The sequence below is a fragment of the Protobothrops mucrosquamatus genome, unplaced genomic scaffold (assembly GCF_001527695.2).
Source record: "Protobothrops mucrosquamatus isolate PMUCROS unplaced genomic scaffold, P.Mucros_1.0 scaffold_135, whole genome shotgun sequence".
Lineage (NCBI taxonomy): Eukaryota > Metazoa > Chordata > Lepidosauria > Squamata > Viperidae > Protobothrops > Protobothrops mucrosquamatus.
In genome coordinates, this window is record NW_015386211.1 from 495,573 (window position 1) to 508,720 (window position 13,148).

The 13,148-nt window shown below is 35.7% G+C and overlaps 1 protein-coding gene across 1 annotated transcript in view; it reads right to left on the bottom strand.

Moving 5' to 3' along the window:
* Positions 1–4,467: 4,467 nt before the first annotated feature.
* Positions 4,468–13,148, bottom strand: part of RNASET2 (ribonuclease T2) — a 33,882-nt gene continuing 25,201 nt past the window's right edge. Inside the window, exons 8-10 of the mRNA XM_015818372.1 lie at positions 6,844–6,889; positions 6,250–6,324; positions 4,468–4,957 (exon numbers count right to left, since the gene is read on the bottom strand). Of these exons, the coding sequence (XP_015673858.1) occupies positions 4,745–4,957; positions 6,250–6,324; positions 6,844–6,889 (334 nt within the window). The 3' untranslated portion in view covers positions 4,468–4,744. The remainder of the gene's footprint in view (positions 4,958–6,249; positions 6,325–6,843; positions 6,890–13,148) is intronic.

Below are 13,148 nucleotides of genomic sequence, written 5' to 3' on the forward strand. Positions count from 1 at the left end.
AAATAATGAAAAGCCACATGAAATATGTATACTAATGAACTGGGCAGGAATTAAAGCCATCCTTCTTGCAACTTCAACATAAATATTTCAACCAAATGCCCTTAGAAACAATTCTGCACAACCAGGTTGAAACAGTCCTATAGCCAGCCCTAAAGGTAAAAAGAAAAAGCAGGCAGCGAATGATCTGCATTTATATACAAGTACAGAAAAATAAACCAACAAAAAGCAAGTGTAGGAGCTGATGGCAGTCAACAAAGCTTTATGACAGATGATCACAAAGAAAGGGAGAGAATGAGAAAAACAACCAGAGGCTTCATATTCCATTGCTTTTACAGATTATCACCTAGTGCCACACTACAAGTTTAAACGGTAACACTCCTTTGCAAGTCTACATGGACTGTTTTTTTAAGTGATGGCTTTATTTCAACTGATGATATGCAGTACATTATACAAATTGAAACTATGCTGCTCATAGAATAAATGTAACTGTGTTGAATACAAGGAAATAATGAGAACACTGCATTGTCTCTGTTCATGCTAATTGAAAAATATGGTATGTACTGCTGCCCTTAATCAGGATGTAAGTCAGCCTCAATTCTCTTTGATTTGCTGGAGACTCAGTGTGAACCTGTACTGTACATGCAGCACAAGTGATTCTGTCTCATGACAGGGATGCAACAAGGCTATCTGGATCTTGGGCAGCGTAATACTACTCACTAGGGACTGCACTCTGAATGATCCAGCAGACTAAGGAGAACCTTGTTTTTTAGGTAGCAACTATCTTGAACAAGATCCCATCTTTATAGCAATAGCAATAGTACTTAGACTTATATACAGCTCCATAGTGCTTTACAGCACTCTCTGAGCAGTTTACAGTGTCAGCCTGTTGCCCACAACAATCTGGGTCCTTATTTTACCGACTTCGGAAGGATGGAAGGCTGAGTCAACTTTGATCCGGTCAGGTTCAAACTCCTGGCTGTGTAAGCCTGCAATACAACATTCTAACCACTGTGCCACCAGGGCTCATAATAGCTGATAGCCATCCTTTTTTACACATTAATTTAAAAAAAAAAAAAAAATCTGCATTAGCCTGATAGTTGGTCAGAGCCAACATAAAAAAGATGGAGAAAAATGTCACCTTTGCCCATTCCCTTTTGGTCCATAAGTTTCATTCTCAGTGTGTCTAAAGTTGGATCTGTAAGTAAAGAAGAAAAGTGATGGCAGGGTAGAAGAAGCTTCTTTGACAGATGATTTAATTGGCCATCACAGATGAATTTCCAGAGAATTAAACTTAAAGAAATATTATATATGGGCTTATTTAATATGAAATGGGAATATTTAAATAGGAATAGTAAGCTAATATATCCAACATCTAAACCTTGGTTTCCAATTCTGGATTACTTGAATTGTCATTGACATGTTTAAGTATGTAATGCCAATGCAGCTACTGCCCTGAATTTTTTTTTTCAAGTGCTGCATTTAACCAAGCCATTCTGATCTTCCACTGGTGCCAACCTTGCTAAGCAGTTACAGTACTCTAATTTTTAAATGTTACAAGTCAGGTTTGGTAAACTCATACCTATATAAAAGAGGAGAGGAAAAGCTCTAGGAAGGTTATTTTAAGATATTTTAATTTTGCAATCATGTCACTGCACTTCACTATAAATGAAAAATGACTATGGAAATTAGGCAGGGCCTTCCAGACGTAATATGTAAGAATTCTCCTGGATGTAGACCCCAAGAAAAAGCAACTTATCTGGAAAAATCTTAACAGGTCCTTACTTCACCAGTTCCTTTTGAAAGTGTTTAGGAATATGATTATGGGCCAGATTTCAACAATATTTCCACTGGAATCTGAACACCAATTTATTTGAATCTCAAGTACTTGCTTGTGTGGAAAAAATGGGGTAACAAACAATTGATCAATTATTTAAATTATACCATTTAAGAAATGCCCCAGGTAGTAAAACATCTTCAGGAAATTACAGACACTGTAATCTTCTCAAGGTTTCTGAGAAAGAATAAGAATTGGTAGCACATTGTACTCACTATGTGATGATTCACCATGCTGTCAGTAGCTGTTTTTTAAAGAATAGAAATGTAGAATCTCCTAGTGTGATGTTGCCATCATGTATTTATATTTGTAAAGCCCCAGTATAAGTCCTTGTGTGTGTGAATACATATGCAAGCAAGAAAAAGTACTAATCATAGGGATAGGTGATTACTAGACCAGACAGGAGTCCTAAAAAAAATAAGCTGGTACAAATCTGTAGATAAATCTTGATATACTGTATGTTTATTCACTCATGTTAGTCACAAGAATCCCATTTATGTAGTGAATCTTGTGTGCTTAAATACATTCTTTACCACTGCACAAAATCAACTTTAAAAGCACATTGATATTAAGACTCTGTTTCATTTGCAATTTTCTAAATACAGTAGTAGCTAAAAGAAATCTTTCCACTCCTACAAGGTAAGTAAAATTACTGTGTAATATTACAACAAATTAAAACATGACATCTATTTTTGAAATTACACATATTTTTGGAAGAGAGCAGATGAATGTGCATGAAGTTAGCAAGTTAGGAACCAGTACTTCTCAGGCTAAAAAGGATCATTAAGTCAACACGGATTTGATAATTCCCAAGACATACAAGAAATGGCCAAATATTTTTAATTCAGGATGATGAGAAGAAAAAGCCTAAAGAATGCAATCATTATCTTAGGCTCTGAATTATATCTATTTGTTATTATTAGAATGCTTTACATACATTTTATTCTGAGGACCATTTACCCATTTTTCTGAGAGTATTTTTTCTTATTTTGATTATACATAGGAATTCCACTGTTTTAATGATCTCTCATACTAATCTACCGTACGAAACTGATATGTTGATTAAATATAAAGTGAGATTTTATATTTCCTCCTGGATTCCTCCAAAGAATAATAAGATACGATATAACAAATACAGGTAGTTTTTGACTTGTGATCACAATTTGGGCCAGAATTTCTATTGCTAAGCAAGGTGATTAAGTGAGATGTGTTTGATTTTATGACTTTTTTTGCCACAGTTGCTAAGTGAACCACTGCAGTTGTTAACTTTGCATGTTGGAAACCAGCTGAGAAAGTTGCAAATGGTAATCACGTAACCTGGGACACTGAAACCATCGTAAATATGACGGTTGCCAAGTGTCCCAATTTTGATCCCATGACTGTGGGGATGCTGCAATGGTTGTAAGTGCAAGGAATGGTCATAAAATACTTTTTTTCAATGCCATTGTAATTTTGAACGGTGGCTAGACAAATGGTTATAAGTCAAGGTCTACCTGTAACTCTAAATAATAAACTTCTATCAATTTGTTTTATTGATCAGTCAGATTGGATAAAACCAGGAATCAGCTCTCCCCCAAGAATGCCATATCAAACTAAGAGATAAATGGGTCTACTTTAAAACTTTTCAATTTCAGGGAAGCTTTGATATTTAAGAAAATTATTGCTACAAGGTCCATTTTTCTCTCTCTCTGGAAAATGACACCGTCTTGGGCTCAATTATGTAATGCAAAATAATTTGATATGAATAGGAAGAAAATTGAATAGTATGTGGCTGATTAATTATCAACTCAATAGTAAAATACAAAGCCTGAATCACATTGCATCAATGAATAATATTTCTTAATGATATATAATCATGAGTAATTTTTAGGAAAGGTACTTCTAGAAAAAAATGAAAGGATAAGGTTCCACCACCTGTTCTTTCTAGAGTATTTTACTCTCACATACTCATTATAACATAGCAGTTACTTTGATGTTGAATTTGAATAGAAATAATAGAAATAGAAGAGAAGAGAACACTTGATTGGCCAAGTGTGATTGGACGCATAAGGATTTTGTCTCTGGTGCACAAGCTCTCAATGTACATACAAACAACAAAGTAATATAATCATAAGATACCAACAGGAGAAGGTAGTAGAAAAGATGAGAAGCATAATAGTAATATAGCCATACTACATGGGTAAATATCCTTAAACATAAGACAGTATTGTAATAAGGTATTCAGCAGAGTGGTGGCACAAGAGAAAAAATTGTCTTAGTGTCTAGTTGTTTTGGCATGCAAGGCTTTATAGCAGCATCCTGAGGGGAGGAGTTGAAGTAGTTTATGTCCAGGATGTGAGGGGTTTGTAGATATTTTCTCAGCCATCTTTCTGGCTCTTGCAGGATACAGGTCTTCAATGGAAGGCAGGCTGGTTGCAATTGTTTTTTCTGCAGTCCTAACTGTCCTGTTTGGTTGCTGTACCAAACCAGACAGTTATATGCTTTACCATTTGTTTGGGGCTTTTAAAATATATAATATAAGGCTGCCTAAGGATGGCTATCTACTGCTCTAGTTGATTTTTTCTTGATGAATTGCTACAATCTTGTATTTGATGCAAATATATGCCGAGGTTTTTTTTAGGTAGCTAAATAAATTTTGTCACGAACATTGCAGATCACTAACAGATTGCAATAATTTTGCAACTGATATTGATTTAAAAATAACACTTAATAAATTTGAGAAAAATGAAAAATAAGCCAATTTTATTGAAGAAAAAGTACATTATATATGGACAGCAATTTTAACGAAACAAGCAGTCACCAATCAAAACACAAAGAAAGCCCTTAATACTAGCTTCACAGATGGTGTTGCTGTATAAATCCAATGCATAATTGTTCCCCACCAGAAAAAACTTAAAAAGTTCAACTTTCCTAAGTTACAACAACATTTGCAACAAAATGTTTATAAATTTTCATATGTGAAGGATAGTAAGTCAAAGTATCATTACAAACTGACAGATCCTCTGTTCTGAAAAAGTCATCTTCAAGTGCAGAAGATAAACCAGATTGTTCCTCTGTACAATTTCTCAGAGTAAACTCCTTGGTAAAGCAGAATTTAATCTGGCCTATTACTTGTAGCCGTCCCTGCAGAAGAAAAATAAAACAACACTATAGAAAAAGTAGTATAGGAAAGTTTATAAAGGAATTATTGATATCTCAATGACTGACAGTTCAGCAGAATGAATTTAATCTTCAGAAGCTAACAGTTGCATCTGCATGTTATACTACATTTATAGTTACCAAACAACACAATAAACTTAATATCTACTACTTGGAATAATACTGAGCAAGATTTTTTTCCAGAACAGAAATTAGATGGCCAAGAGATAAATTAAGCCTATATTGATATACAGCGGTAAACTTTATGAACTATTTTGCTCAAAGCAGTACTTCCAGCAATGGGAAAAAATGAGCACAGTTTGAAGTCAATAACCTTGTACAGAAATAAGCTGTACTTGAAAGTGCATATTGATTTCATAGATTATATTTTATTGCTGTTAAATGGCATTAAAAGTATTCAAAATGAAGCTGTTCCTTGGAAATATTTTAAAACCCATACACCTAAAATAGATCTCATAAAAAATAATAGCTTCAGTCAACAGATGCAAAAGGCTGTGCATTTTCTACTTAGGTAGAACTTTAGAAAATGTTTTCTCAAGTAGTGCCCCTTCATCAAATATAGCAATAGCACTTAGACTTATATATCGCTTTACAATGCTTTACAGCCCTCTCTACGCGGTTTACAGAGTCAGCATATTTCCCCCAACAATCTGGGTCCTCATTTTACCGACCTCAGAAGGATGGAAAAGCTGAGTCAACCTTGAGCCAGTGAGACTCGAACTGCTGAATTGCTGGCAGCCGGCAGTCAGCAGAAGGTAGCCTGCAGTACTGCATTCTAACCACTGCGTCACCACGGCTCATATACCACCAATGAGAAATGACAATCAGTTTTTCAACTGGCACTGGCTGGCCACTTCATCAATGAAACAGGTAAACAAAGTAGCCAAAAATGTCACTGGCTAGTCCAAAAAAGACCTCAGACATCATACTTTCTGGATCACCTACAGGTTTTTTTAAACCAACTGATCTGCAATATAATTATACAAAGGTCCACTTGAAAAGGAAAGATTTCATCCATATATTTCCATAAACCTAAACCATATGAAAACAAGGAAAGGAAAAGAAAGGAAAGGAAAGGAAAGGGAGATTTTCATCATTGTTGAGGGCAGACTGATAAGTCTGTACTGAATATGCATCTGAAAGAATGATTAAATAACTAGATGTATTTAATTTTCAATCTTCCAAATATTAAAAACAATGTTTTTAGAAAAGAATGATTAAACATTAACTAGAAAGTCATTAAGAGAAATATGTACCTCTTCAGGAGGAATACACTGAATCTTTGGCATTACATTGTAAAAGCTTTCAAGAGCTTCTTTGATGGCTGTCAGCTGAAGATTTAAACATGAAATAAATAACATAAAAAGAATGAAGCATCTGTTTAATTAAAGATGTGTTCTCATAGTTTAGAATTAAGAAAACTCTGTATGAAAATAAGAAAAATAGAAACACACAAGTTATGAGATGAAAGTCTGCATTTGTAAAAGAATTGTCTCTTTTCATCCTTCTTCCCAAAGTTTGCTTTGGAAAACCCTTAAATTCCCTGAAATGAATCTTGATTAGATACGTTTGTTCTTCTAATGCAGGGGTGTCAAACTGCCGGCCCGCGGGCCAGATGCATCATGCCAAAACCGCGCCCACCCCATTGCCGGCAATGGAAAAAAAGTTGCGATACGTCGTGACACGTCATGTGACATTGCATGTTTGACACCCCTGTTCTAATGGAATTACTTCTTCAGTGGAAAGACTTAATTAGATTCTATTCACCACTAAGTATTATACAACAACAACAACAACTTTTAAAGGCTACAGTTTTGCAGAATGCAATGCCAAGTGAGCTTTTCTCTCACCTGATAGTAGGTAGAGCCTGGCTTTATCCCAACTTTCGAGAGAAAACTGAAAGAGAAAGAACTCTTATCTAGCATTAAAAAGACAGAATTCACTACATACAATTACACTATAGATAGTCATTCATCATTATTTTCCCACATGTAAAAGATTAGACAGAAAATATACATAAAACTTCAAGAAGTCCAGTGTTTTTCAGCTACACAGTATATCTAAAATTGTATTTTTGTATTTAGTACTACATTTTTGTTGCTTATTTTCTCTTAAAATTGTTATAAGACCTATTGTATATAACTGGAATATTGGGTGTAGTAATGCTGGATTGATAATCAATATAATAAATGAAGCCTTACAATGTTCACAAAGTAATCCACTCATTTTAGGGCTACTATACATTGTACACTGATAAAGATTATATGACATCAATTTTATCAATTTTCTAAAAACAGATTTAAAATTCCTGCTGTATGTTTCAGGGAATGCTAGGATCCTTGAAAGCTCTTTTACTAATTCTTCATTAGGAAAATGTTTTATGGCAGACAGGCTTCTAGACAAAGCTTCTAGCTTATGTAGTTTGACCAAATGTTGGCATTAGTAAAATAATGGTGCATAGTTTACGGTGTCCTGCCAGAGATGAAATTGAAAAAGAATAGCTAGCAACCTATAAGAACTGAGTATTTACAAAATATTTCAAATTGTATCAACTGAGACTATTTTTCCAAAGTGCTGGGTTCCTCATCTTTGTTCTTCTTATCTGTCTCAAGAATATGTGCATAGATATAATGGTATCTTGTTTGATTTTTATGACTAATTTGAGGAATTGCATTTCATTTATTGATCCACAGTATCTAAATTTCTCATGTTCATTTAATATTTATATTTGATAATCACATACAGAACAAATGCTTTTAGCCACAATTGTCTTGGACTGGCACTTAGTGATGCCTTTTTTTTTAATCCTTTCCTGGTTCTAAACTTCATGGATGCTTGAAGTTTAAATTTACATTAAAGAGAACACAAACACATGGTGTAGTATAATTCCTAGAGTTGGAATCTTCCATCCAACACTGAGACTGAGAGAGAGATCTCAGCAATACCAATGGATTCAAGACTAAGGGGTGCTATAATGTTTTTGTTATGCAACAGCAACTTCCCCCAACAAACAATTTTGAACTTCTAAGGAAGCATTATGTCTGTTAATGCCAAACCCTCCATAACTGGCAAACTCAGGAAGAACCACTTTTATTTCTGTAAAGATTTGTAATTCTGGTATGATAGGATAACAGAATCTGGAAAAGCTGCCAAAAGAATTCTCTATCTCAACTTACATGTAGCATATGGAGTTATTCTGAGTCTCCTTCTCATGTTTCCCCTTCCCCAAATTGGAAAGCTTTTTTGTAATAGCCCTCCTTCCTCCTGTAACAACTGTACTCTCTCATTATGCCCCCAGAGCCTGTTAGACATTCCATCACAGCCAATGAAATATGCATGTTTTTTATCAGAGAGTCTTACATGAAGTTAAGAGTAGCAGAGACTCTGAGAAAATAATTTTCCTCACCTGTTAAGGTCAATTTTTCTGTAGAGTTCCAGTGCCTTCTGAAAATACTTTTTTTGTGAGTTAAGAACCTCTAATTCAGCTGCACATGTCCCATGTTTTTCCCATTCATGTTTCCTATGTAAAGAAAAAAGGTAAAAAAATTAAGTAGTATCTTCAAGCACCAATGTATTTGGAAAGCTGCACCAAAATTCTGTAATCTTCTAATATTTATTTGAGAAGAAAATCTCACTTGTGAGTCCAGTCTACCACTTTGACCACTGCAAAATCTAGAAACCTCGACATAAAGTTAGGTTTAGTAACTGTTCTTCCTAAGAGATACTATTAGATAAAACAGATCTAACGTTAGATATTATCCTTACATTTCTGTATGACAATGCATACATGTTTTGCAACTATAACAACTTCTATAGATCATTTTCTTATTTATTTAAATTTATTGACTGCCCAACTCCAATGAACTCAGGGCAGAACACAAAACTATGATTCCTTGGGGACACTATAAATCAGGGGTGTCAAACTGCCGGCCCACTGGCCGGACGCGTCACATGGAAGCTGTGCCCACCCCATTGCCGACAATGGCAAAACCAGCCCGATATGTTGTGCGATGTCACGTGACGTCGTGAGTTTGACATGTCTGCTATAAATGGTACCATCAGTGGTGGGATTAAGCCAGTTCGCACCAGTTCGGCAGAACCAGTAGCTAATTTTTTGTTGCCAAGGCCCAGAATGGACTTCTGGAAGTGGCATCCACACAGAGAACCAGTTGTTCACATATTTGAATCCCACCATTGGGTACAATGTGTATTTCACAAACTCCTGGGACATTTATATATATAATTGTTATCTCCTTAATATATATGAAGTATTTATATATACTTGGGTAGTCTCATGGGTAGAAGTTCTTTTTCTACTGAGAAAGGGATTTCTTTTGATGAATAATTTAAATTAAATGACAAGAGAAGTGAAGGTGTGATGGTTAAGACACCTGCAATGGTTTGGAGTCGTGAATTGCTTTTCAAAAGCAAGAAAACCTAGCACTTAAAAAACATTAAAAAAAATCATGTTTCATGTGGAACTAGAAACTATGGAAACCACACAGTGTAAAGAAAAGCTATCTTTGTTTTTATTTTGTCAAATGAAAAGAAAATAATCTTGTCCTTGTACCTAACAAATATTCATTTTGTTGCATATCAAGGACGTTGCTACCAACTTGACGGAGTCACAGAATAACAAAGGTTAATTGCTGAATACTTTTTTTTCACTGAATATTGTCAGTACTGAAACTTTACTTCCATCAAGGTTACAAATTAGAAAAATAGAGGCAGTTCTAGTATAAAACAGAAGATAAAACAGTTTATATGTTCAACTCTTCATTTTTTTCCTTGTGGGATGAATTCATAAGGCAGACCTAGGGGAAATATATGGCATCTTATAATATAGTCTGCATTTTTCATTCCTCATTCCTCAGTTTTAATGCTGTGTTCATATATTTCTGCTTTATGGTATTGTGGTTACTGCCATGTTCCCAATGTGGAATTGCATTTGAACTGCATATGGGCCACAGTGCTGCAATGTGGTTGGTTCCTTGTAAACTGCTTAGAATCTAATCAAACTAAGGGAGTGTGCATGTTCCATAAACAAATAATATTTACATAATTACTTAGTTGCAATTGTAAGATATGCAGCTATATAAGTGAAGTTAATAAATAAACAGCCATTTAAAAAAAAAATCTTAGCTTAATTATTATTTCATGTTAAGGCTATGTAGTATTTCAGAAATAATTTGGAAAATGATCTTTGCGGTTTAGAGGAGTATGAATATACAAGTAATCCCTGAGTTACAAGCGTTCCCTTAACGCTCATTCAAAGTTATGCGATAAGCACCCCCTAGTGCCTATGAGCAAGTCTCAAAATTATGAATATTGCAGCACCATGGCAGTCATTCGCCCTTACGAGTGACTGGTTATTCCCTCCCTCCCCACCCCCGGCCTGGATCTCCCTAGGCACCAGGCCTTCAATACTCACCCTGCGAAGATCGAGATCTTTTGCTTTCTTGGCTACTCTAGGCCTTTGGTGCATTCACAGAGAATGGAAGCCTAAAGTAATGCAAGATCCAGGCGCTGGAGGCCTTTTCCAGGCTGTTGCCACTCAGAAACAGGCCGCCAGAGGGCTGCGTGTCACCTGGCCTCAGATTTGGGTGGCAGCAGCCTGGAGAAGGCCTCCGGTGCCCGGATCGGACCACCGGAGGTCCATGGAAGTGTCCCCCAGCCTCAGATCCGGGTGGCAATAGGAACCACGGCAGAGAGGAGACGGATCTTTTTAAGGTGAGTCTGGCGCAGCAGAAAGGGAGGGGAAAGCATGAGGTATCTTAGTGGGTCGGAGAGGCCTTAGGGGCCTGTTCCTTCACTAGGCCCTCCATGGCCTTCCTCACCCTGAGATACCTCATGTTTACCTAACGAGCCATGTACATCTTAACGAGCATGGGAATGATCTCGTTCGAGGTATGAGATTCCCATGAGTTTTCGAGTTATGAGTGGAATAGGCAGGCTCCATTACACTCGTAATTACCTGTAGTTCCTGTTTACAGTGCTTAAAGCAGCTTTAGCAAACTGGAAATAGGTGTTACGTTTACACTCCTGTGTTCTACAAAGCACATGCTCCAGGGATTCTGTGATGTTCTCTATAGTAACTCTGATTCTGGGAAAGTTGTGGCTCTGTAAAGAGCTACATACTAATAGTCTATATATTGTTGGGAAACATCTAGCCAGGCAGAGAGGAGTCTCAAATGGGGGATTAGCCTTGCTTTCCTCCCCCCCCCCCCCACTTTAAGCTCCATAGTACCTTATTTATCTGTTCCCATGAGAAGGCAAGCAGTCTGGAGAGATTTTTGTATTATAAGGAGAATATAATAAAGTAACTAACTCATTTTCCTTTAATGCCTAGATTGTAATGTTTCTATTTTAAACAGATAAGCTAAAGGCACTCAAAATGATGCAGCAAATTGGGGTTAAGGATCTGAATAGTAATGCAGTCAAATTACTTCTTCATTGAAGATCATCAAGTGCTTAAAAATTACAGCTATTAGTACAATACTGTATATCTGTTCATCTTTCAAAAATAAGCACAAAAAGGTGCAGTCAAAACTGTAGTTATAGAAGACATATTACATGGATAGGTTCATGTAGTCTCCTAAAATCAAGTTTGACTTGGGGAAGCTTTTAACCTTTCTTTACTCGGAATCAATGGATATTACGTACTAGAGCTCTCAAATGCTTCAGATTTAATTCCAGAAAGATGCTTTGAAGAGTATAGGAATATGAGCATAGCACCTAGCTCTGAAACATATGAAAGCAGTTGTATCTTTTTCTGAAATTGTGCAGTAGCTGCAAAGGACAGCTTATAATCCTAGATAACAATACAACTATTTTAATGTACCAAGATACTATTCTTCATGTTCAAAGTAGCTTTATGGAATTGAAGCAAAGTACTCACAGTACAGTCTATTGTACATAATACAAGCTTAATGGATTTCTTTTAGTAATCAATACACTGGGTACTTTACAAGATAATGTAATAGGACAGGGGTCGCCAACCCCCGGTCCATGGCATGCCAGAAACCGGTCCGCGCAAACAAGCAAAGTCCTATCTGTGGGATGCAGGCAGTACATGAAACCATGCCCCTTCTGGTCCGCAGAAAAACCTCTCCACGGAACCGGTCCCTGGTTCTCAAAAGGTTGGAGACCTATGTAATAGGATATAATTAGGCCAAAAACAATTAATTGAATATTCTTAAAGATTATTTTGACTGAAAACCTTAAAACTGAACTCTACTCTTGAACTCCTGTGGGGGACAAAAATACCATCTATATTATATGCCGAAATATAGTATATTATTTAATATATTATATTATTTAAGAAAGCATTAATGGTGAAACAAAATAATTGACAGAAATCCATAGTTTATATTATCTGCATATCTTGTTGTTATATTATCTGCATATCCTGTAGTTACCTAGGGTGTTTCATTTAGAAAGACAAATAAAATTAAGCATTTTTGCAAAGTTGTCAATAGGGTTAAATGTGACACAACTCACCAGAAATAAGTATGGTTTACATGTAGTATATCTGGCCAATATTCTTTCATGTCTTCCATGAAATCCTAGCAATAATAATAAAATATCCTATATAATTAAAAAGCAAGGATATAATGCAAACTCCACCTAGATTTCCTCACTGAGTATTTATTTTATTTTATTAGATTTTGATCCCTTTATTATTTTATAAATAATCGAAGATGGTGAACATAACCCTGTGAGGTGAGTTGGAATGAGAGAGAGTGACTGCCCTCCCTTTCATGTATTAGGCAGGACTAGAACTCAACAATCTCCTGGTTTTTAGACCAGCACTTTAATCACTACACCCAATTGGCTGTATAAAATAACCTTGTATCTATAAAATACTTCACATAACAGCTTTAGAAAACATGTGAAAATGATAATATTGGAATGTACAGGCAACTCTGCAAATTATTTAGAAAGGAACTCAAGAACGAAAGCTACCATCCTCTTTCTCTAGCGTCTGGCTTGGTAATAAATGTTCACTGATTGAGGTGTATTAATAAATAATACTGCTTTGGCAGAATATCCTAAAGCTTCTCTGAGTCCAGTCAAATTCTTGAATTAATTATTATTATAGTTTTTCTTCAAGTATTCAGTACGTATAATTTATTTGATTCATACCTTAAGCTCA